Raw genomic sequence first — 22,836 nt, forward strand, 5'->3', positions numbered from 1 at the left:
CAGCAGGCGATGGTCTTTCCACGAGGCACGTGCCTCAGCCTCCAGGCCCGGGTGGCTGCCTCGTGTACCTGGCTGCTTATCAACTGCTCCACGCGGGGACACGACACATTCGAGCCCAAGGGACTGGGTTCAGTAATTTCAGCATCCTGATCAACCGAGCGTGGTGGATGAAAAGTCACGAGGCCTACTTTTGACACTTGTTTGCCACACGAGCTTTCAAAAGTCATTTTCACTCTTCTTTGTTGTATTTTCCATGAAATTAAACAGTGTGCACACTGAGACTCGACTGAAGATTCAAACAATTAACTTCATCAGCAGCATCTACCATTTTGCCCATTACTCCAGATCAGACAACTCCTACAAAGTTTATTTGCTCCTTAAAAGTTAGGAGAATTTCAAGAACGATAATCAACTTGTACATACTAAAATACATATGCTGCAACAACTTGCTGAATTTGTTGAAAATGTTAAGAAGCTGCCAGTACAAAGATCCGCTACCTACTTCTGCACACTTCAGGAAGCTCATGGGTTGGTGTGGAATACTTAACACATGTAAGTAAGAAATCTAAAGCATCAGTTACATATAATCTCTTTACGCTTGCAGTACAATGTACATCATGGAAAACTAGTAATTTGACACAGTCTTGTTTAGGGACTTAGAAGAAAAACTAAGGAAACATTCAAGCACCTATGGCAGTGTTATATTCTGAACCTGCACTTTCCGAACAACTTCCTTAATTTCAAAATCAGAATCAGTTATATCCTGGCATGAGATTATATTTATGAAACTTAGGTGAAATAATTTGACCTTTTTTTTTTAGTTATCCTTAACTGTAGTGCCTGAAAAGTCCCCAAATACAAGAAAAAAAATAACAAAAACCACCCTTCAAAATGCAAACAGTACTATTCATTTTAACCAACCCTACTGAGGATTCTGCATATTTTTGCTCCACATAAATCATCAGTTATAGAGAATCTAGTCCAAAATCTGGAATTTAAGAACATACATTTAAAAGCTCAGCACTCAAATTCCATGCCTTTTCCTTACATAATACTTCAAAAAGACTTTCAGAATCACAGAAGCAAAGGATCCACTGAAGCACCTCAATTTCCCAAGAAATATTAATCATCTTTCTCTGTCCAAGCTCAAATAAAGAGACAGGGAAATTCTCAAACTTACCTGTAACATACCAACTATTTCCACTTTATTAAAAAAGATGAAAGAATGAAGTGTCGATAGCATATTTTCCTCAAAAACTGAGGGAGTGGGTAGGACCATATCTTGAATATACTGTACTCTGTATGTCTGATGTATTTTTTGCTTCAGCTCTGGATCAGATATAGGAATCACCTCTTTAAATTTTGCTGTTTTAGTCAGAAATTCCCTGTGTTTCCGTGACTGTGATAAAGATGGATCATATTCTAGGCATCCAATTACGTCCATTATACATTCCTCGGAAAACATGACTTCAAAAAGTGCAGTTCTGTTCAAAAGGAAGATTCCCTTGATAATTTCATATAAGTGGTGTAGTCCTTCAATGTTCTCCAAGTCTTCGCACACATGAAAAATTTCTAAGAGCTTCTTAATATAGCCCTCATTTTCCAGTGCTAGTGCGAGTTTTTCACGACGTAACGGTGAAGGCAGTGAAGATGCCACAAGTTCTGCAATTTCTTCTAGTCGACTTAATTCACAAGAAGGTAATTCAAGACCTGGTGATGACATATCATCAAAACGTTCTTCCTCAGATTCATCGACGAGGTCCTGAGTAATATCGACAGAAGGATCTTTGCCTTGAACCTATAAAACAAGATGTTTTCAAAAAATAGTGTTTAACGTTTATTACTATTACAATGCTTTTTAAAAAATACCTTTTCAAATGTCACATGCTTTTTATTTGTATGGTCAAAACAGAAGTGCAAATGTACGTTTCACATCACGTGTAACTGGTTTGGAACATAGGAGATAATGAAAAGATTTCCTCAAACAGAATGCTTTACAAAAATTATTTCTACATTAGCTGTTCAACTCTATTTATTTTCTATAAATAAAGGGAAGAATAAAGATAGTTGTTAATGTTAATCTCAGGTTGTCTAACTGGTCTTGATGCTTTTCAAAGCTTCTGCAAGCTTGGAGTGAAGAGGCCAGTCTTGTCAAAAATTCTCTGCTTTCAGTACTGAGAGCCACAAGTCAAAATCTGTTATCATGCACTTTTGAAATACTCAAAAGAGGCACAGAATCCAAAGCAAAACCTGCAAAGCTCTTAAGAACAGAAAACCCCAAATCAACATTTACAAAAGGGTAGTGAAAATCTGGAGCTGTCAGAAACAGAAGGCACAGGACCCGCAGAAGGATCTCTAGAGCGACAACGAGGAAACTGTGCAAAGTACAAATTAGTGAAAAAAACTGAGACAGATGCTTGGGCACCAGAGTGTTTCAGCTTTAATTACATCTTAACTGTAGTATCTGCTTGGAGTCAGGTTTGTCAAATGCAGAAAGGCAGTGCTGCCTGGAAGGGTGGAAGGCACTTTTTAAACTTGAAAATCAGCAAAAAAGTCTGGGAGAAATAATTCTCCATGGATAACAGCAAGTCTATATATAGATTAAAATCCAGAATGCTGTTAAGACCCACTTACTGTTCTGCTTCCACATCAGCAACCACTTCCAGTGTAAGTGCTGTCAAAGTTTTCCTTTTAGAAAAAGCTGTAATGACTGAGGAAGCTTAAGATCTTTAAAGTACACTAGACAAAAATACAATAGCATGGCCTCAAAACAGGATGTAAAGAAACTGGGTTCTTACAAAAATACTAGCTCTTTATTTAGAGGCTGAGGAAGCTGGGTTTCTTATCTGGGTGTTTCCTAAGCACAGAATTTCCCCTTTCCCCCATTTTTTGTTTCTGTCCCCAACTTTTGGTCCTTTGACTACTAAGGTTCTTGGAAATGTTTCTATACTTATTTACGTTAGTAGAGAAGTGTTGAAAAGACTCATGAGTTAAAAAAAAAAACAAACAGGATCTAAACACATGCAATTATGAAGCCAGATTTCTTTTGCTTTATTTCTGAGATCAATGAGAACAAGCTACAGAAGACAGAGTGGAGAGAATGGTATGTTTGTTAACAGCACAAAGAAAGAGCACACAGGGAAAGAATTCTTAGAAAAAATTAGAGAAATCCCACCTAACGTAGCAAAAAAAAATAAGAAAAGTTGCAAGGTTTGGAATTAAAAACAAAACAAAACAAAAACAAAACCAACACCTGAAAAATTGAACTAATATTCGTGAATACACTGACTAAACTCTTCTGGCTATTGCTCAATAGTTAATAATTGACAATATGTTAACAGTGCTGATTCAGTAACTATATAGTCATCCAGTTGTAGCAGTAAAACTATATATAAACTGCTTGATTTCTTTAAACTGTAAGAATTATAGCTCTGAGAGATAAAGAGCTGTCTCCAACTATCAAATTATTCTTTCACACCCTGACAATCAACAGCATGGTGTCATATTTACATGGAAAAGAGTTCTCTGGAGAAACTCATCATTCCCTTCACCTGAAACAGAAGTATGAGATAAGAGAAAGAAAAGAATGAAAAATGGAGAAATATGAATATGATATAGTCAAATCCATAGGAAATATATTCTAAAATCAACTAAGAGCTCATACATTCTTCTTTCTACAATAAAACTTTAGAAGAAGTTTTTCTCTTCTGGCCAACCAGAAAGAAGTTAATTATGAAATTAATTGTTAGGAAATATTTTAAGCACTCATTTTGGAGAAAACCTTCCTTGGGAGGTAACAGATATAAAATTATTTTGAGGAAAAAGACCTGGAAAAGCTCCAAAAAAATCATAGCTTATGCTCATATCAAAGTTTGGGGGGAAGGAGAAAGTTTTCAAATGAAACATGCAAAATTTGGGGAAGGTGGAAAAGAAGGTAGTTTTGTTTCCCCTTTCTATCTGCTGTGTAGAGATTTGCCTCCTAGAATGGCCTAAAAACTTCAAACACAAACATTAAGATGATTTTGATGTCTCGTGCTTATATTTATCAAACTTACTTACCTGACATATTTTTTCCCATATTTCATCACAGCCTGCTTTTTCTTGAAAGCTAAGTGCCAAATCATAATTTTCAGCCTCAGACCACACAATCAAGGTATCCTTTAAAGACAGGAAGAACCGTTTCAGGCAATGTATTTAAGATTTTACAAACATAAACAGTGTTTAAAGAGTAAAATTTTAAAATAAGGACAGCTTGATACTTAATTATGACAGGACAGTTTTACAATACAAATGTAACCATCACACTTCATAAGATTTTGATATGTTCTGGGATTTTTAGGATTAATAACACTTCTGCATAAATCAGAATAAGCAAGTTCCAGAATGATATAAAAGTTTTAGTTCCTAATTCACATGACCATAAAATTGTTAATCTTACAAGGCTGATCTATAATATGTACTTTCACCTCAATGCATCCTCTGATAAAACATGGTAACAAAAGCAATTGCTTTGTTTTTTTTTTCTTTTAATGTGTTTCAATTAGACCACATAATACTGCAAACTTTTGTAGGATCCCACTTACAATCACATTCTTGATTTTTTAATAGGCCCTAGGAAACGTTGTGCTAATGCACAGACCAGCTGCCTATAAAGAAGCCCCAAGATGCCTACAAACTTTAAGCAAGAACAGATCCTTGAATACACTCACAGTTAACGGCCTAGAGTACGCACACTGATTACACTGAACCACACGCACCATTTCTACTCCTTCCAAACTACAGTTCTGAAAGGAAGTTTTGCTCTAGATCTGCAGAAGTTAGTGGAAAGAGTGCTTAGCTGTATTTACTACCCCAAAACTTATGCTCTCATCTACTTAATGGAATAGGCCAAGGTTTTTACGGAGCCCTCATACTGCATGCAAAACCAGTACGTAGAAGTGGAAGCCAAGCTGCAAACAGCAATGTCACACACTGACAAGGTAGTTGATGTGCTGTTTTACAGACAGTTTACTAAATAATTGTTAGAATTACAAAAACAAAACAACAAAAACACAAATGAGAATACAATCTGCACTGTTTATACACTGAATCAAGTTTTATTTCAGAAGTCTCCTGTCCTCTCTAAGAGCTAGCTGAAATACAGCCACATTAAACATACACAGCCTCATGAAATCACATTATTTCAATTAATGCTAACATACGCATTAATGCAAGAGACATGAGCATTTTTCTACTTATATGTCAATGAGAACCACAAAACAGACTCTCCTTCGTTAAGTACAGATTTTGCTTATAGTGATTATTCCTAAAGGAACTAATTTTAAATACTTGCAAAAGCACTCTAGGTTGCCAGGCGTTTATAAAGACTGTTTATTGTTTAGGCTTAATTTATTTCAAATATCGAATGAACACTGAAGATAAAGAGAAAACATACATTTAATTTCAATATGCACTTACCAGAAAACTCCTCAAACTAAACTACAAACTAAATAGCACGATCACCTAGCTCCAGCAGGACTTCAGTCAAGCAATACGATTTAATCAATTTGCCATTACCAGGGCAGCCGTACTGCTTCAGATGCACTAATGCATTTACCTTGCAAATGGCAAATAGTTTACCTTTTCCTTTCCCACAGGGTTGAGGAAGAGGTGGTGTAAAAAAAGAAAGGGATTTAGGAAGACCACCTCCAAAATACAAAAGGAAGAAGAAAGGCACAATTAGTAGTTTACTCTCTACATGACAGGTCATGGTGCAAAAAAAAAAAAAGACCATTAAAGGGCTAGGAACAAAACTGAAGTTGCGTCAGTCACTAAACACTGACATTTCTTTAGGTACATTTATTTCACCATCTTTTAAAAACAGTATGTACCTCACTGCCATATGCATCAGGATCAAAATCTAATACATGCATCTGCCATTAGTATCTACAGTACGGTACTTTTCAAGACCAATCTCTCATCAGCTTCCCACTGAGTAACGCTGTGTTTTATTTAAAACAAAGCGCACTAGATCTTACATAGAAGCAGAAGTTGCAACACTCCTATCTAATTACATTTTCATTCAAGTGAAAGATTACTTCTTAGATTTCTAAGCAAGCCATTTTCAAAAGATCAAAACGTTTTTTCTTCCCTACAAAGAACATGACCAACAAGTAAGGAAATTACTAAAAGAATGCAAATAAGGACAGTGATATTTATATTAACTGCTGTAAGCTGACTAAACAGAGCCCCTAAGTTTCTGAATAAAATCCAGCATTGGACCAACACAGGTCTGTCTACTCTGGGAAGATGAGGGATGGAGAAAGGAAGGCAGGCACTGGATGTGTGAAAGAGAAGACACACAGGTAAAGCTGCTTCTGAAAACTGTAGCTGCAGATGGAGAAAAGCATATTTGGCCCCAGCATAGCAATAGGTTTTTCTTACACAAGATCATCTATTATGATACACGGAAGTTCAGAAAGTATTTTTTCACCTTTACAAATTCTGATTTTTTTCATTTCTTCTTTGGATAGTGAAACTAAAAACTGCTGGAAGAAGTTCAGTAGCAGAACAATAATCTTCAAATTCACTTTATTAATATTGGAAAAGTATCTTCCAGTTGCCAACATTAAAACTTTCGAAGTATTAGTTATTTGTCTTATTAGCACATAAGGATTTCATATTATCAATTAGTGTCTCAACAGAATTGTATCAATTGCTATTCTCTGGATCTTTACTAAGAGCCTATTTGTTTCTACAGCCTTTCTTGCCCCAAAGGGCTTTTAAAAAGAGCATGAGAAAGTGAGAAAAGCCCTGCACTATTGCATAATATACTATTCAAAGTTTAAATGTCACTTTCTTAATCCTATGAAGTACGTAATCATCAGGAAAAAGAGCAGTACAAAACTTAGACGTGTCCTTTAAGGGAAGTCACTGAGGGAAATTCCAGATGTACTTAAAAATCAAGAATAATGTACTTTCTGCTTGCTTTATTTAAAGGAATCTTTCTGTGTTTGATCTGTGGTCTCCTAACAGTGTAATCTAAATCCACTAACTACTCCGGATCTCTCAGCTGTGGAATAGGACTACCTCTTGCTTCCAAAACACCAAGTTTTGTTTCTTGCTACTCCAAAAAGCATTTGACATTTTGTAAGATTGCCTCCTCCGTTCCAAGAGGAAACCAGAGTGTGCATAAATATGCTTATTAATATTAGCTATTGGTTAAGGATGTAAGGAGGTGAGTCTTGAACCTTACTCCCCTATAAACATAAAATTGTCAATCGTAGATCATTCATAAAGCAGTTCTGGCTTGAATGGGTCAAACACATATCCATTTCTCTGCATTACACAGAAATGTTATCCTTGAGACCAGGAAGTGAATGGGACTGACTGAAGTGCGTATCTAGAATTTTGTTTTTATCTAGCTTGTCATTAAATGAAATTTATACGTGAACCTGCAGTATAAAATCCTAGCTACACTGTGTGAACTGAGTCATAAATAAGGACCAACGTTTTATCATGGTAGGCTTTTTTTTTTTTTAATTGCTCTAGGAGAACCCTAGCATTCTAACTTCTCATGTTTTTCAAGATACACTAGAGTTCTTGGCAAGATCTTCTTTTAAATACGATAATAACTGGGAAACTACTTATGTAGAGTTCAGTGTGTTATTCCGAGTATGAAAAACATTTGCTGCTTTGCAAAAATATTTTGACAATAGTGCCAGCTGGATGTGTCATCATTACCTTAGCCCATAGAAAATTTGCTGTTGCCCTAGAACAGCTTATAGAAATTTGTCTTCTCTTTCATATTATTGTTCATTATGATAGATCAAAAGGAATCTGGAATTCTAAATTTTAAGCAAATATTCTGAGCATGGCCTCTTTTTAGACAACTTGCATTCAACATCCCCATAAAGAGGTACTTCTTTTTTACCAAGGGAGGTCAATTTTTTGTACTCTTATCCTTATAAACATACGGCCCAAGTCAAAACTTTGAAACCACAGTTTGGCATTTCTCCGCTGCTCAGTTGATTTTTGGCTGGATCAAGTCCACACAGAGAAAGCCATGGTTGCTCTGAAGAACAGGCTGCTGGTTTTCAAGGAACCACTCCTGGGTGCTACAGCTTTATCTGAGACTCTGTTTCTAAAAAGCCAACATCAAATCTATTTCTGCAATGGATTAATGCAGAAAGCAGTGACAATTTACTTAGATGGGCAGAGCTTAATATCTGCCAAATGATTGCTTTTTGAAATAATTTCCAAAAGGCTTATTTTTCTTCATAGAAAGGTCCTTAGATATCAAGTTCTCCCTGTAACACTCATCAGAAGTGATTCTTTTATTACACCAGTTTTATTTAACAGTTAGCAGGCACATTGTACGGCATTCATACATTCTCCAAAGCAAGCCCTGGGATTTCATAAAGCAGAATTAATGAGTAACTAGTAACTCAGGATTTGCTTCTGCTCTAAGACTGATATAAGATTTCTTTTCTAATGTGACATAAGTCAAGACAACTATTATTGTTTGGCAGTACTCTCTCACTGGAGTGGTCACATCCATGGTGAATACTAGCCTTCTCTGCAGTTATTTATTGTCAACACTGAAAATATTTCTAAAACAAAAGTGAATTCTTATGCATCTACCACTCATCCCTGTGATATTTGGGCTACTCTCAAGAAGCATCAGTGAACCCCCAAATTGGACAGTCTATCATATAAATTCTTTCTTGTTTTCCATAAGAGTGACTGAATCCCTTCCTACCAGCCCTCAGGTGAGTTAGGCCTGTGGCACTTTCCTGGGCCCCACTGAAAGTTCAGCTGAGTAAGGGTGTTTCTGCTGCTCTGGGCCTGCCGGAGTGCCAGCCTGCTTCTCTGATAAGCACTGACACTGTTTATATTTACAGCCTGTTCCCTGGGCATCTCAAACTGTCTTTTAGAGTCCTGTTAGCAAGCTACATAAAGTCAAAGGCACAGCCCCCAGCTTTCTGCTTAGGAAATAAACTGCTGGCACTACCCAACTTTGCCAAGGTAAACATATATCATTATTGAGGTAGGGTGCAGCAGAAGCTTCAGGTTAAAAAAACCCTATCCCGTTAACGTAATGTGAAGCTAATTCTGAAACTGGCTTTGTGCATTTGTATACATAGGTCCTGGATATCTGGATGTGATAATTTGTTATCCCCTAAACTGGAATAGCACATCAAGGACATGTTCAGTCTTCTGGCAGAACATTTCCTGTTAGCTTCTGTGACACCCTAACTGCCACACTTGACTTTCTCAGTTAGCCATCTGAGAGCTGCATCTCCATGCATCACGTGGAATAAAATCAGTTTATTAGTTCCATAACAGAACCTTGTCTCACTGGCCTAGTGGCCATATGCAGAAACAGCAGAAGAATATATTTCACAGGAAAACACGTCAGGGTAAAGGAATGTTTGATCATCTACTTACATTAACCAACCCATTCCAAAATTGACAGTAGTCACACTCCTCTTTGTTTCCTTCCCACCCCACAAAAACATACACTTCCTCACTACCTCAGCTGCAGTAGGCATAAATTTTATTGAAATAGTTTCACCATTGGTTCACTTGTTCCTGACAGCAAGTGTAGGAAGTTCATATTCTCTAAGAATTCTGCCAATGCCTTTTGGGATCTTTCTGAAATTTAGCTTTGTTAATAACAGGTTTGATCTCCTTCATTGAAGGACAGACACTTTCAAGTTACTTAGCTAGAGCACAGTACTCTGAGTGAATTTAAGTTTTGTGTTCTTGTGAAGAACTGAAAGAGGGATGGCTAAAGCAAAGGACACAAGACACTGAAGTTTGTAGTGCAAGACTTCATAGATGTAAACTGTGAGCAACTCAAGTCTTTTTGTGCCTGAAGCAAAGAAGGGATGTAACACGTACTTCATCACTAAGAGCGATGAGCTGAGGATCTAAGTCTTCATTGATATACTTCATTGATATACTGCTGAAGCACTGTCAATGTATACTGAAAAGTGTGTTCCTGAGTTCACACCCACATCAGCTTTCTCCCTAGATAAACTCGAGCATTTATTTCTCCTTTAAGGTTGCATAGGAAGATGTGTAGTGTCCTAAAATACAACTGCAACTGTCCATTTTTTTTGAGTAAGGATCACTCGTGTAAGAACAGCACCTCCATCAGTAGCATCCCTGAATTACGTCACTTTAATGCCTTTAAAAAATGAAAAAACAGCATAAACAGAAAAAAATCAGAGCATGGATTGAAGTGTGTAAATAGACTTTACCAGGACATTACAATTAAGTTATCTTCCACATAGACACACACACACTAGTAAATGTAAAACAACAGAAGAAGAAAACTAAATATTCTACACGTGGTCCAGGCACCACGTAGTGTAATTAAATTCCACTTACTAAAAAGAATTTGCTTTTAAGATGTATACTACTTGCCTGTAATTAAATCCAGTATATTCCATACCTACGTTATACTACCATTATTATAACTTTTTAAAATAAGAATACCAATAAAACTTAACTTATAGCTCTAAATAAGAACACAAGTCAGAAGGCCAAGTGGCTGTACTGATGAGCATTTTGCCTACTTTCCCCCCAAAAAAAGTGTTCTGCCTACAGATATTACCTTAACATAAGGAATATTTGTCCCTTTTCTTAGCCACAGGATACTAGTTTCTCAAGTTTTCTTACTGGCTTTATTTTCCTCATAGAGACTCCTTTCTTCTAATAGAAGTACGGATGAGTTTGCCAGGGAGTACGCAGTTGAGAGCATGCAGCAGCTTCCACGGATATCAATTCTGCATTACAGCAGATACATGGACCTATCTTCTTGAATAGAAAGTGACTCATCATGGTGACAGAAAGGCTTTATTAATTTATGTGACTGGTGAAAAGGTAGTTAAAGGACTGCCCATGTGGTTAACACTTTGAAGGATTAGATTAAGCCTCTTGATGTAAGCCTGGGAAGACTGGGGACTAGGCTGACAATGTTGATTTGTGAAAAATGAGTCCTGGATCAGGTCTCAAGATCTGCCAAGTATTCTTCTTCTCCAAAGGAAAGGAGGGGACAGTCATCTAACAACATTTACACAGATACCTGAATAACCCAAAACATAAAGCAAGCATTGCTTTCAACCCTTAAAAAAAAAAAAAAATCAGGAAATCTGAAGCAGACAATTTGACAAAGTTTGCCTGGAAGTTCAGATTCACAGGGTGTTTTTCTTCATTTTTAGTCTCTGTGGACATTTTACATGACAAGAGACTAGAGGGAGCAATGCAAGCTTGTACTTACAAATAAGGATCTGAGCTAGGACAGTCACAACTAAAACATACATGCATACACCCTGATAGTGCATAGCTTGTAATATTTTTAATTAATGAGACACTGTTTCACACTGGCAATAGTATTGCAGAAGAAATAGATGGTACTTTCACCAGCAGAAGGACTTCCCTGTTCATCAGAAAGGTATTTATATGCTTGCTGAAAAACCCAGAATAATTGCCATAGATAAGCTGTTGGGGGAAGTTGCTATTAGACATTTCTCATTCCTTCCAACCACAAATCTGATTAGTTAGTTCAGTAAAAATTTTCTTCTTACAAACTTCATGTCAGCCTAGGTGAAAGTTAGAACTCATTCACTTTTTCCATTAAATATTGAAGTGCCACATGCAAGCAATATACTCACTACGGCACAGTAAGAAGAGTTTCAGCAGTGCTATATTCCCCTTTGAAAGGGAATGGAGGTTTCACCTCACAATAAAACTTTTGAGGTAGAAGTCTGGTAAGAACAGCACACTGAAAAGTTACCTGGAAGTTTCAAGTATTTCTACGATATTTTCTTGAAACTTCCAGAGAGCAACTGACAACCACAAACTCTGAATTCTTCTATAGCCCAGTTCCACAAACGGATCTTGGGTGAGCTGGCTTGAAACTTTTGCTGATGTAGAGAGACACCTGGTTTTGAAGAGGGGTCTGCAGTACCAGAGCTGATTTTCTTTTGTTTTAGTGAGCTTAGGCAGTTCACACTTCTGATAAGCACAGCTGGAAGGAAGCAGCTCTTCAGCAGTGCAGCTCCAACCTTCGCTCATATGAAATCCGGTTTAAATTCTGAACTTGGCTCTTACTGAGGGAAAGGGTAAGTAGGTCTCACTTAGAAGATAACGTGCTGCAAAGCAGGATTATTACATGTACGAAGAAAGATCTGGTATTTCTAAGGCTCAGAGTAGAGCCCTACTTTCAGTCTAAAGTAGAGACTGCATTACTTAGAGAACATGAACAATTCACCTGCAAATATAAATTTGTCTATGCAGCACTTGAAAGCTTTAAGAATGGCACTTTTCCTTTTCCAGCAAGGAAAACATATAGTGCTGGTCTAATAGGACAGACTCATGTTTAATACTTTTATTTCTCTAACCATGTCTTCACAATCACCAGTATCAGATTTGTGCAGTGCTGCATTACAATACACACTTGACCCCGAGCAGCAGTGAGCCCAAGTATGTATTGGTGTTATACCCGTAGGCACGTGGGCTAGTTTGCACTGACTGGACAATTTTATGCTTACTTTAAGGATGCTTCATGCTTGATCTGGCAGAAAGGCTGTTGACACAGAGCTAGCCCCTCAACGCTCTTTAAACAGATTTGAACCAGCAAAGCAAGTTTACACTAGATCAGCACTTTATGCCAGAGATGTGAAATACTCATTATTTTAGGAGTCCTAAAGCTGGAGTTACTGTATCATGGAAACAGGACCACAAGCTAGTGAGGATTACAACTAAGAGCTAGTTTGCTTAGCATTTTTGCTGGTCTTGTCCGTTCTTACTCCCTGCAGTTGATTCTCCACACCACACTGCCCTTATCAGCTGTTCAGTACTGACTGTTTATACAGTGCATGCTGAATTATATCAAGGGGCAGATACAGACGAAACTCAAATATTTCCAAGAAAGGATGTTTTTAAACTAGCCCAGTTCTGTGCATTCCATTCAACATGCAGTCCTGCAAACAGCTGCAGCCACAGAACCACTGCAACTGCCCGTGAATAAAACTGAAGTACATCTATGCTTGTAGTAAAACATTCCTCACAGCTCTAATACTTTACTACATCAAGTGCACCTGACAGGATTTTAGCAAGTCCGAGATGACTGGACAAGCAATAACATACAATCTGATTCAGCTTTTTTTTTTTTCTTAGCCTCTAGGAGTACTTCTCAGCATTCATCAAGAAGAGTAAGCAAAGTGCAAGAGCCACAATCCGCTTCTCCTCATCCATCGCAATACCATTCTTTGCGGGCCTGACAACGTATGGCTTAAGTAATTGAAGCGAGGTACAGACTAGAGCTGAGAAGTGGCTTTTTTGTATGTGGAATGCTTTGAAGCAGTAGTAACCCATATACATCATCCAAGTAACAGCCAAATAAAGGTATACATATAAATAGTTTTAAAGTCTTCTAGTCTTCTCTTAAGAGAGGAGACATTAGAAGTTGTAGTATCTGAAATACAAAGAAGAAAAAAGCCAGATGGTATTAGGCTTCAGATACTATAATCCTTAGGAACCTCAGCTAATTGGTGACTTTCCCAACTATGTTTTGCCTGTCTCACCTGCAGCATTTGTATATGTGTGTGCGAGTGCACAAGCAGGGTAACTAACCTTACAAGAAATGCAAAGAAATCACACGTGTCTTATGAAACAAAAAAAAATGCTGAGAACTACTTTGCCTCCTATTTCTGGTACAAGAACATACAATATAATTTGCAGTAGATGAAAAAATGACAATTTCTGAAGTTAAAAAAGCTGCCTTTAAAAGTGAAGAAAAACAGCATGTTTACCTGTTGCTTCTGGTACGCTGTATTCGGGTTAATTTTGGACTCCAAAAGAAGCGAGCCTAGAAGAAAAAAAAGTTCCATTTATTTATGTGCATACTAAAATGTCTATCTTGAGTTTTCTGATCGTTCTTTCCTCAAGTAGGTACTTATACCTTCCATCCCAACAATGTGTAGATTTAACCCACATTCTACAGCTTTGTAACGCTTCTCCCTCAGAGAGATGGTTCACACAACACAGAACATGCAAGAGCATTTTGGGGACTGGGTTTTCAACCTTATTCTGAGATGACATTTCAACTGAATTTTTTTTTGAGAGAGAATTTCTCTCTCAAAAAAAAAAATCATTACTGCCATAATTGTATTCTGTGGAGCACCTACAATTTCACACAAATTCTGCTAACCATGTGGTATTTGTTCTTAAAGTTTTGTTAAAACACCAGTTTTAGGTAAGTTTGCCAGAATGCACATTCAAAAACTAGTACTGCAGCAACCATGACTGCTTGTACCAAAGAGCTTTACACAGGGTAAACTTGGGAACAATGGTTTTGCAGCAGCTTATACTGATTTAAGACATAGTCCAGCACTTCTATTGCCATCCTGTGTTGTCTTGCCCCTCCTTCTGCATAAGCATTAGTGTTAACACACATCACATTTAGACAGCTCGGAGGGCTGATCTAGTTGAAAACAATCATTAGAACTGCTTTTTATTTGTGGGCAGACCATATCCCTCATCCACCTTACTGCTTAGCTGCACAAGTGCCAGCACATGAGGGGCTCTGACAACCATGGCTTCAAGTCAGGCATCTGCAGAGCTTCACTCAACATACATGAAAATGTACTGACGGATTAACTTTGCACTGTCTGTAATTAAAGCATAATGCTGCAAGCACCCCTTTAACATGGGCTTTTCCCTTTGCTTACCTGTTTAAATTTATTCTGTAAGAGAAGTCCAAACTTTCAACTTCCTAGTTTCCTAACTATAGTTCTAAGGCAGTTTTATGTTACCAGAACATTTGCCAAATTTCAAGGCAGTCTTAAGTAGTCTCACAAAACCTAAACAGAATGCTTCAACCACCTCAAATACAGAAGCCTGAGAATTTGAAGGCACGACAAGCAAACAAATTACTTGGATCTGACAAACATACTTGGAGTTGAAGATGGTATTTCCAAATGTCACGGTAGAATCAGCCTGCTTACAACAAGAACAAACTATGACTAACTAGTTTTCACTATCTGCAGAATGTTTCAATTCATAAAATCCACATCAAGAATACTCTAAACTGATGCTTGCCTACCAAGTGTCACTATACTCAGTCAAGTTATATTTACAATAAAACCACACACTTTTCTTCAAGAAAAGCTGCTAACAGAAGATGTTAGGCTGGGGGAGGTGAGGGAAGAGAGACTGAAGAATGAGACCACAGAACTCCACTCTCTGCAAGGGTAGCGTACCATTACAGAATAACAAGTATCTGAACAGTTCTGCCTGTAGAATAAGAAAGGTTGTTGTTTCATTAATTTGGAAGCCTCCACAAGGATTCTGATATTCATTAGCTTGCCGTGTAGAGCTGTAATGCTCACATTTATTTACTAACTTACCTGCGATGGCTGCTTCCTCCTAATTTCTAAGGCTTTTTTCTACAAGCAGCAGCTTTCAGTAATGAAGTTGACTCCAGAAGCTATCATCCTGCCTCACACTGCTCTTACAATAAGAGCTGCTTACAAACTCAGATACAACCCAACAACAAAACTGAGTTAAATGGCCCTCACAGGAAAACAAACAAACAAACGATGCAGATATACCCCCTCTCTTTTTCAGAGCTTTTCCTTTTTTAAACCTAGACCACTTAAGCAAGTAAACTGCTTTGGTGACAGAGCTGAAACATGACAGCATAATTACTGAAAAATCACAAACTATAGAGGACTGAGAAGAAAAACTTCAAAGGTGAACTTTAGCAATGAATACAATACACTGTGGTACATAGGCCACAGTTTCAAGTTTTGAATTTCAGGCTTGCCCAGTGAATAGCAGAAACCGCACCCCCTTTTCTGTTACAATGATCACGTATAAGCAGTGTTTCACTTCAGTCTTACTTTCAGTTTCAAAATCACATCTTCAACTATATGAAGTTTTAGAATGCTATCTGGTCCTATTGAGTTGGTTGGCTATCTTCTAGAAAGTATGTACTGTCTAAAAATAACTAATAGCAGCAAATATGAATGGGAACCTTGTAAGAATTAAAAGCAATTGGTAATTTTCACATTGTATTTTAACTTCTGAACACAAATCTACAGATGGGGAAATCCAGAAATTAGCAGAAAGTACATTGAATTTGATGTTTGACAAAATGCTATTAAAAAAAAAATCTTGAAGACATCTCAAAACAGACAGTTCATCCTCCAAGCTAGAAGCAGGCACAAGAGAATGAACTTTTCACTACACTTACCACAAAAGAGCATTTCTTCCCTACTAAACCTGACACTTGTAGGAAAGACAAATCAAGCCTTATAAGGCTTGACTGGCTTCTCATTCCCACACCATTCAACTTATTCCTCACCACTCAGGACAATAACAAGAAAAATATGAATTCAGAAACAGAAGTGTGCTGAAGTACAAACTGTGCTCTCCAAACCGTAACAGCCCCAAATCCATCTTTCTGGGCACTCTGATGCTCCCTTTGTACAATTTAGCCCCCCAGAAAGGGTTCAACTAAAACAAACAAACAACCACAAACCACCAGTGACTATTCTAGTAGTTAGTTGAGCTGTTTACATTCATACAGAAGGTTTTACAGGATCGTGCCCTTCCCCTGTAGTAAGCTGTCCTAGGTCTCCCTTACTTGCTTTGGGGAACCAGGCAACAGGAACAGATGCCTGTAACACAAACGTGTTCTTCAGAAAAAGGTTACAGAAATTTAATATACCGCAAATAAAGTTCCTCTCCTCTCAAAGTCAATATCTGTATTGATTTCTAAATACCAATCAAGATGCTTACTCTTTCACTTGTCACAAACAATTGCTTTCTATATAGGTATTTTTCTCTTGCTACTACCCTAGAATATATTAAGACTACCCAGTCTGCTTCATAAAAATACACCAACAAAACTTCATTTCCATTTCCCAATGACTAAGTTATTACCTGAAAATTCACTTAAATATAAGTAATATTAAAAAAAATGCAGATCTACCTATTTTCTAGATTGCAGCCTTGAACAAATTTGTAAAGGTAACTGCAAAATATTAGTGCCAGAATGTAACAAGTGAAACCACCCATAAAGGAGAAAACATTGATTTGCAGAATTCTGTTATTTGCCACAATAATGCAATATAGCAGAGCTGTTTTTTGTTGTTGTTAGTATAACACCCTCACCCTGTGATGCGAAAGGAATGTGTGCATAGGGAAAGGCTTGCTCAACAGCGATTACATACAGATATACACCGCTATTTTAGAAGATATTTAGAGAACATCAGATGTCCCAGTCCAGTACTCTTAAACAAGAAATCTGCAGGATTGTTTACATATATGCATATGGAGGAGACCTGCTGGTAAAAAAAATAAAATAAAAAAAAAATACAGCTCTTCTCCCACAAAACTTATGTGGCTCCAGCTTCAAAAGGAGAAGAGGTAGTGTCACTCATTTTCCCCAAAAATAAGAATTCCTTATGTTTAAATGAAATTTTCAATGTTTTTTTTTTTTTTTTAAGAAGCACAGGTTTCTGTAATCAGTTCTATTGCTGCTGAATCACAACACAGCAGTCCACAGAAACCTTGGAAACAGGTCAAACAGAGGTCCGAGAACAGGCTCTGCACTCTCAACAGACAACTCAGTCTAGCACATTTCTGAAGGGCAAAACCCAAACACTGGAGGTGGGGGAAAGAAGGAAGAGAAACAAGATTTCTGATATTAACAGTTTCATCTAAAATGGAAGCAAGATCTCATTCGTAAACAAGGCAACTGGAGTGCATTAAGCTAAAGTACATGCTTCCCTAAAAGCTTGAAGAATCTCAAAAGAGATCTTTTACAATTTAATTTCGTAACTGTTCAAATCACCCTTCTAGGAATGAACACTACTATGTATCTTCTCTACTAGATGTCACTTGCAGGTGTGGGTAGGGAGGAACCAAAGTTTATTTCTTAATATGAACTACCTTCACTTTTTAAAAATTTAATAAGAAAAAGGATAAGAAAAAAAAAGAAACAGCCAGGAAAGGTGTAAGACATTCCTAGCCAAATATTAGCAACTTCTGTGATGCTTTCCTTAGTAATAATAAATAAAATTTAAGCCCTTGAGTCTATGAAAAAGGAAAGTAACTAGACAGTACCTAAAAGATGGCTGGGCAACATGGCCTCCAGAAGGGGAGGTCATTCTGCCTTGTCAAAGAGCTTGGTGACAGCACTGGTAAGTATCTCTTAGAAGTTTAAGCCTTTGAAGTATCCTAAGTTAGCTGAACAGAAACATTCATTTTAAGGGTCACTTCAGTCATCTGGGCTCAGAACAAAAACAAAAAGCGATCTGAAACCAGGCAGTATCTAGAAGCACAAAGACATTTTAAGACCTAGACAGGCCACAGCAGTCTAAAATACCATGTGAGAAACTGATAGGAAATCCAGGGCTTCTGATTACACAGAAATTCACATGGAAGTTAACCATTTGTAAATAAAAGATTAAATCACTATTGTAGTACTGCACTTCAACAAGTAGAACACACTGCAGCTAGGCATCACGTTAATAGAAACTTTTCAAGGTCTAAAGAAAAAAATATTAAGTGGGGAAAAAAAGGCAAGTCCCTCCTTTTCAAAGCATAATCCATCTGATCTGAAAACAGCTAAAAATGCTTCTCTACGATACCAGATCACTCCAAATTGCCTGCGATGACTCCCAATGTTTAGTGCCTGGGAGCACTAAAGACATCTCAGCAATACAAGTCACTCATCTGCTCAAAATTCTTCTCTTTTAAGCCTGTGTTAAAAACAACAACAGCAAACACCCCTGTAGATAAGAACTGAGTAAGAGTGCAGTCTGTTTATTGCTCCAGTTCAGTGTGATAGCTTACCTTGGACTTGCCATAATGATTCCAGCTCTCTTATCTAAACACCCTGACCCTGCCATAAAATCTCAACGGTTTGTAAGGCAGCCATGGAGCTGCAGCAACTCACAGCTGCACCACAGAAAGGCCACGCTCTGTGCTGGCCTGCACAGGAAGGCCAAGGCACTCAGCGCCGCTGCTCTGGGAGGAACTGACCCGGCCCTTGAACAGGAGAGGGCATTTCCAAGGCAGGGAGGGAACTGCTGCTAACAGCCCCCACTCAGGAAACGCAGCTCTCGACTTCAGTCGGATCCCAAGGTTTTCAGCCAGCTTCCTGGAGTAAGTCAGTGAGAAGGAGCCAACGTGCACAGGATGAATCTCGGTTCAAACGCTAGGAAAAGCTGGTTTATAAAAGGAGGAAGGAAGAAGTTTCATTGTGGAAAGAGGAGGAGCTGACAGAGACAATACAAGAACGAAATGGAACCATGGAGGCAACTGGTATATGGGTCAGGTTCCTAGCACTTGCATGTTCTTGATAACTCAAAACCCAGAGTCACGACTTCATTTAGTTAGAAAAAAAAAAAAAAACGTGAGGGAATACAGAAATTGCACAGTACCTAAAGCCACGTGTTTTAGGTTCTGGCAACACCTTCTCCCAAACTGTTTGCTCACTGACTGCCTTTGCTTTCAAAATTAATCCAGATAGAACTGATACAGTAAACAAACATAAATCACATTTTATGAGGCATTTAAACAACAAGCAAGTTAAGAAAAAAAACCTAGCCTATTAAAATAGTGTGTGCATTTACCCAGGCAGGACTGATACTGCCTACTGAATTAAGAACTTAAACTCTGTACATTATTTACTACTCTTGAAGAGTATGTATGTTATTTGAGAGAAGCCTGAAGTGTTCGTCCTGTTAGATGTATTTCTGTGCGCTAGGTGCAATTAGGAAGTGTGTGCACACTCTGCTCTGGTGAGAGTACCTTAGCTATGCTACACAAAGTAATGACTTCATGCTTGGTTTGGGATCGTTTATGCCAACTTGTATTTTCCATCTTACAGATGTTCACTTAAAACAAATAAGCTGGCAACAGCCACCCTAACCAGGTTCAACTCGGTCTTAGGCACGCATATCCCACTGAAAGCCAATAAAGGGATTTGAGTTTGAATGGACCATTTCTTCACAAGAAGGCTGTGAACTGCATTTCTTTTGCTTTCTTTTCCAAGAACAAAAAAAAAAAAATCTGGAAAATGATTAGTGTGTAACACGTGACAGTTTTTAAACATTTGCTAACAGAGGCTCCTCAGCATAGCAGCAGCCTGGACAGCAAGGACTGTATCTACAACAAAATACACAGTAACGTAAGATGAGCCAGAAGTTAGGTAGCAATTTTCTTTTTACCTTGCTCATTCATGTTCAAATTAAACAAAATCCATTTCCAGTTTGAATGTTTTCTGTTACACTGGAAAGCTGGCCAAACTAAGAAGGCAGCTTCCTCAGCGTGAAAGAAATAAATAAGATCAAGTATCAATTTAAAGTTTTTCAAGTATAATTAAGAAACTAAAAAACCCTGAGATTCATGCTTAATCAGAAGCTCAAATATCAAAATCCTGCTTAGATGCAAGCTTGGTTCCCCTGTGTCAGCTTATGATCTGTTTGCTGTAGAGATTACGGTAGTTTGTCAGAACTTTTTCAAACAGTGAGAATTAATGATTCTCAAGTTGCTTTTCATCCTAGTTTCTACAACAAAAAAGACAAAGAAAGAAAAATAAGATGTCTGTTGACAGTCACAAGCCATAACTTGATGGACAATTCATAAGATACAGTACCTACACATTTAATGAAGCACCACGGCATACACTGACAACATTACTAGCAAAATAGTATGTTAGATATTGCAAGAAATACAATTTAAAATCTACTCTGATCACAGCAGTCATACACTCACTCAACCAATAAACAAGACTAGTCCAAACATGTAACTACAGGAGTAGATACTACTACTTAACCTGTAGTAAATTTTGTCAGAAAATGTGAAGGTAATTGATAATGCATCATTTTAATTTTACTTACAGGAGACCTAGAACTGTTGAAGAACTCAGAAATAGTATTTCATTTAAAAAAAATATCTGAAAATGCCATTCGGTCCATTGTCTTTTCTACTACAACTGCACTTTGATAACTGTTGATAGCTGTTAGCATGGCCTGCCTATTCTGGGGGGAAAGGAGAGACAGAGAGCAAAAGTGAGTGAAAAAGAATGGATATTAACCATCCATTGACCTTTTGCAAATTTACTGTAAAAACTATGATCTAAGTTTTGAGCACCTTTTCTAATGAGGGGCTCATTTCCAGAAACATCTAAAGACAGATACATCACAACAACCAGTTCTGAGACAGGCGTACACTGGGCATCTAGAGCTGGATCATTGGGTGTGCAATGCCATACGAGACCTGGTTGTATTCTGGATGAAACACTGCACATTCACTATGAACCAAGTGCCTACTACATCTGCACTCGATAGCAAGCTTCCATTTCTTCCACTCGGCCTAATGAGAATGAACTATGTCCGGTGCCTACTCACCTTTAGGAACTACATCTGAATTACACAGCAAAACATTAAGGCAAGAAACGCACAAAGCTAATCCCAATCCCCTTTCTGGGTAGGACGAGCGAAGAGCCTACCTTCAGACCCACACTTACCATCACTCTCCGCCCTGACTAGCAGGGACATGCCCTTCAGCCTCTCCACGTAGCAAGAGGACACATGCCCCGTGCCTCGGTCATCCCACTGGCGGTCCTCATTCAGCGTGTACACCTTCACCCTCCGCCGGGTGTCAGTCATCCTGCCGCCCGCACCGCAGCCACCCCTCAGGCTCGCACGGGCTGGAGGCGCAGGAGGCTGCCGGGGGGCCGGGCCCCCCTGGGCCGAGGGGATCGGGCAGGAAGGCGGCGGCGGCAGGAGCCCCTCACGGGCACGGGCACGCCACGCGAGCTCCTCTCGCTCCCCTTCAGCGCTCCGACGGGATCCTCATCCTCGGCGGGGCCGGCGGGCGCAGGGCTGGCGGGGGGCGAGGCGCAGTGAGGAGCTGCCCGGGCACGGCCGCACAAAAGGCGGGCAGGAGGCGGCGGCCGAGGGGGGGGCCCCGGAGGAGGCCCGGAGGCCCGGGCGTTGCGGGGCGGCTGGGCGCGGAGCTCGGCTCTATTGTGCGGCGGCCGCCCAGGCCCGCAGCCCCTCGCTGGCCGCCCGCCTGCCGGTCACTCCGTGGGTCCGGCCGTCAGCGCGGGGCGCCGCGGAGCCGCCCTCCTGCCCGGCGCGGCTCTGCCCGCGGCCTGCGGGCGCTGCCGGGCCGGCGGCGGGGTGAAGCGGGCGGGCGCGCTCACAGCCCCGGCTCCCCCATGGGCTCCCGGCGCGGGCGGCGGCTTCACTCCCGGCCCGACTCCGCCGCCATGTTCTCCTTCTTCCTCCTCCTCCTCCTCTCTCTCCTCCTCCTCCTCCTCCTCCTCCTCCCGGTGCAGCTGCAGCGGCGGCGGCTCGGTCCCGGCTCCTCCGCTCTCCCCGCGGCGTGGCTGCTCCCGGCGGCCCGGCCGGCAGCGAGGTGCTCGGCGCTGCCCCGCCGAGGGGACGAGCAGCGGTGGCGGCGCGGCGCGGCCCGTCCAGCCCGGCTCCCAGCGCCTCCGTCCCCGCCTCAGTCACGGCGCGGCCGCCATCTTGCTTTCACCTCTCACGGCAGGCGCGGGGTCTCCCAGCCAGCGGCGGCACGGGCCGCCCGCCGCCTCTTAAAGGGGCCGCGGCACCAACGGCTCCGCGCCCGGCCGGGGGGGGGCCCACGCGTGTCTCACAGCCCCACAGCCCCACGCGTGTCCCTCAGCCCCACCGCACCGCGCCCGGCACCGCCCCGCCGGGATCGCGCCCCGACACGCGTGGGCCCGGCCCAGCCGTGGGTGCCGCCTGTGTGTGTGTGTGTGCGTGTGTGTGCACGCGTGGAAAAACCCGCGGC

At 40.0% G+C, this 22,836-nt stretch overlaps 1 protein-coding gene across 1 annotated transcript in view; it reads right to left on the reverse strand.

Annotated features, from left to right (window-relative positions):
• The window catches only part of PPP4R3A (protein phosphatase 4 regulatory subunit 3A), a 42,932-nt gene extending 20,358 nt beyond the window's left edge, over nt 1-22,574 (reverse strand). The window contains exons 1-4 of the mRNA XM_013182102.3: nt 21,539-22,574; nt 13,806-13,861; nt 4,060-4,158; nt 1,181-1,798 (exon numbers count right to left, since the gene is read on the reverse strand). Coding sequence (XP_013037556.2) covers nt 1,181-1,798; nt 4,060-4,158; nt 13,806-13,861; nt 21,539-21,680 — 915 coding nt within the window. The 5' untranslated portion in view covers nt 21,681-22,574. The remainder of the gene's footprint in view (nt 1-1,180; nt 1,799-4,059; nt 4,159-13,805; nt 13,862-21,538) is intronic.
• Nucleotides 22,575-22,836: the final 262 nt, after the last annotated feature.

This window comes from Anser cygnoides, chromosome 5 (genome assembly GCF_040182565.1).
Source record: "Anser cygnoides isolate HZ-2024a breed goose chromosome 5, Taihu_goose_T2T_genome, whole genome shotgun sequence".
Classification (NCBI taxonomy): Eukaryota; Metazoa; Chordata; class Aves; order Anseriformes; family Anatidae; genus Anser; species Anser cygnoides.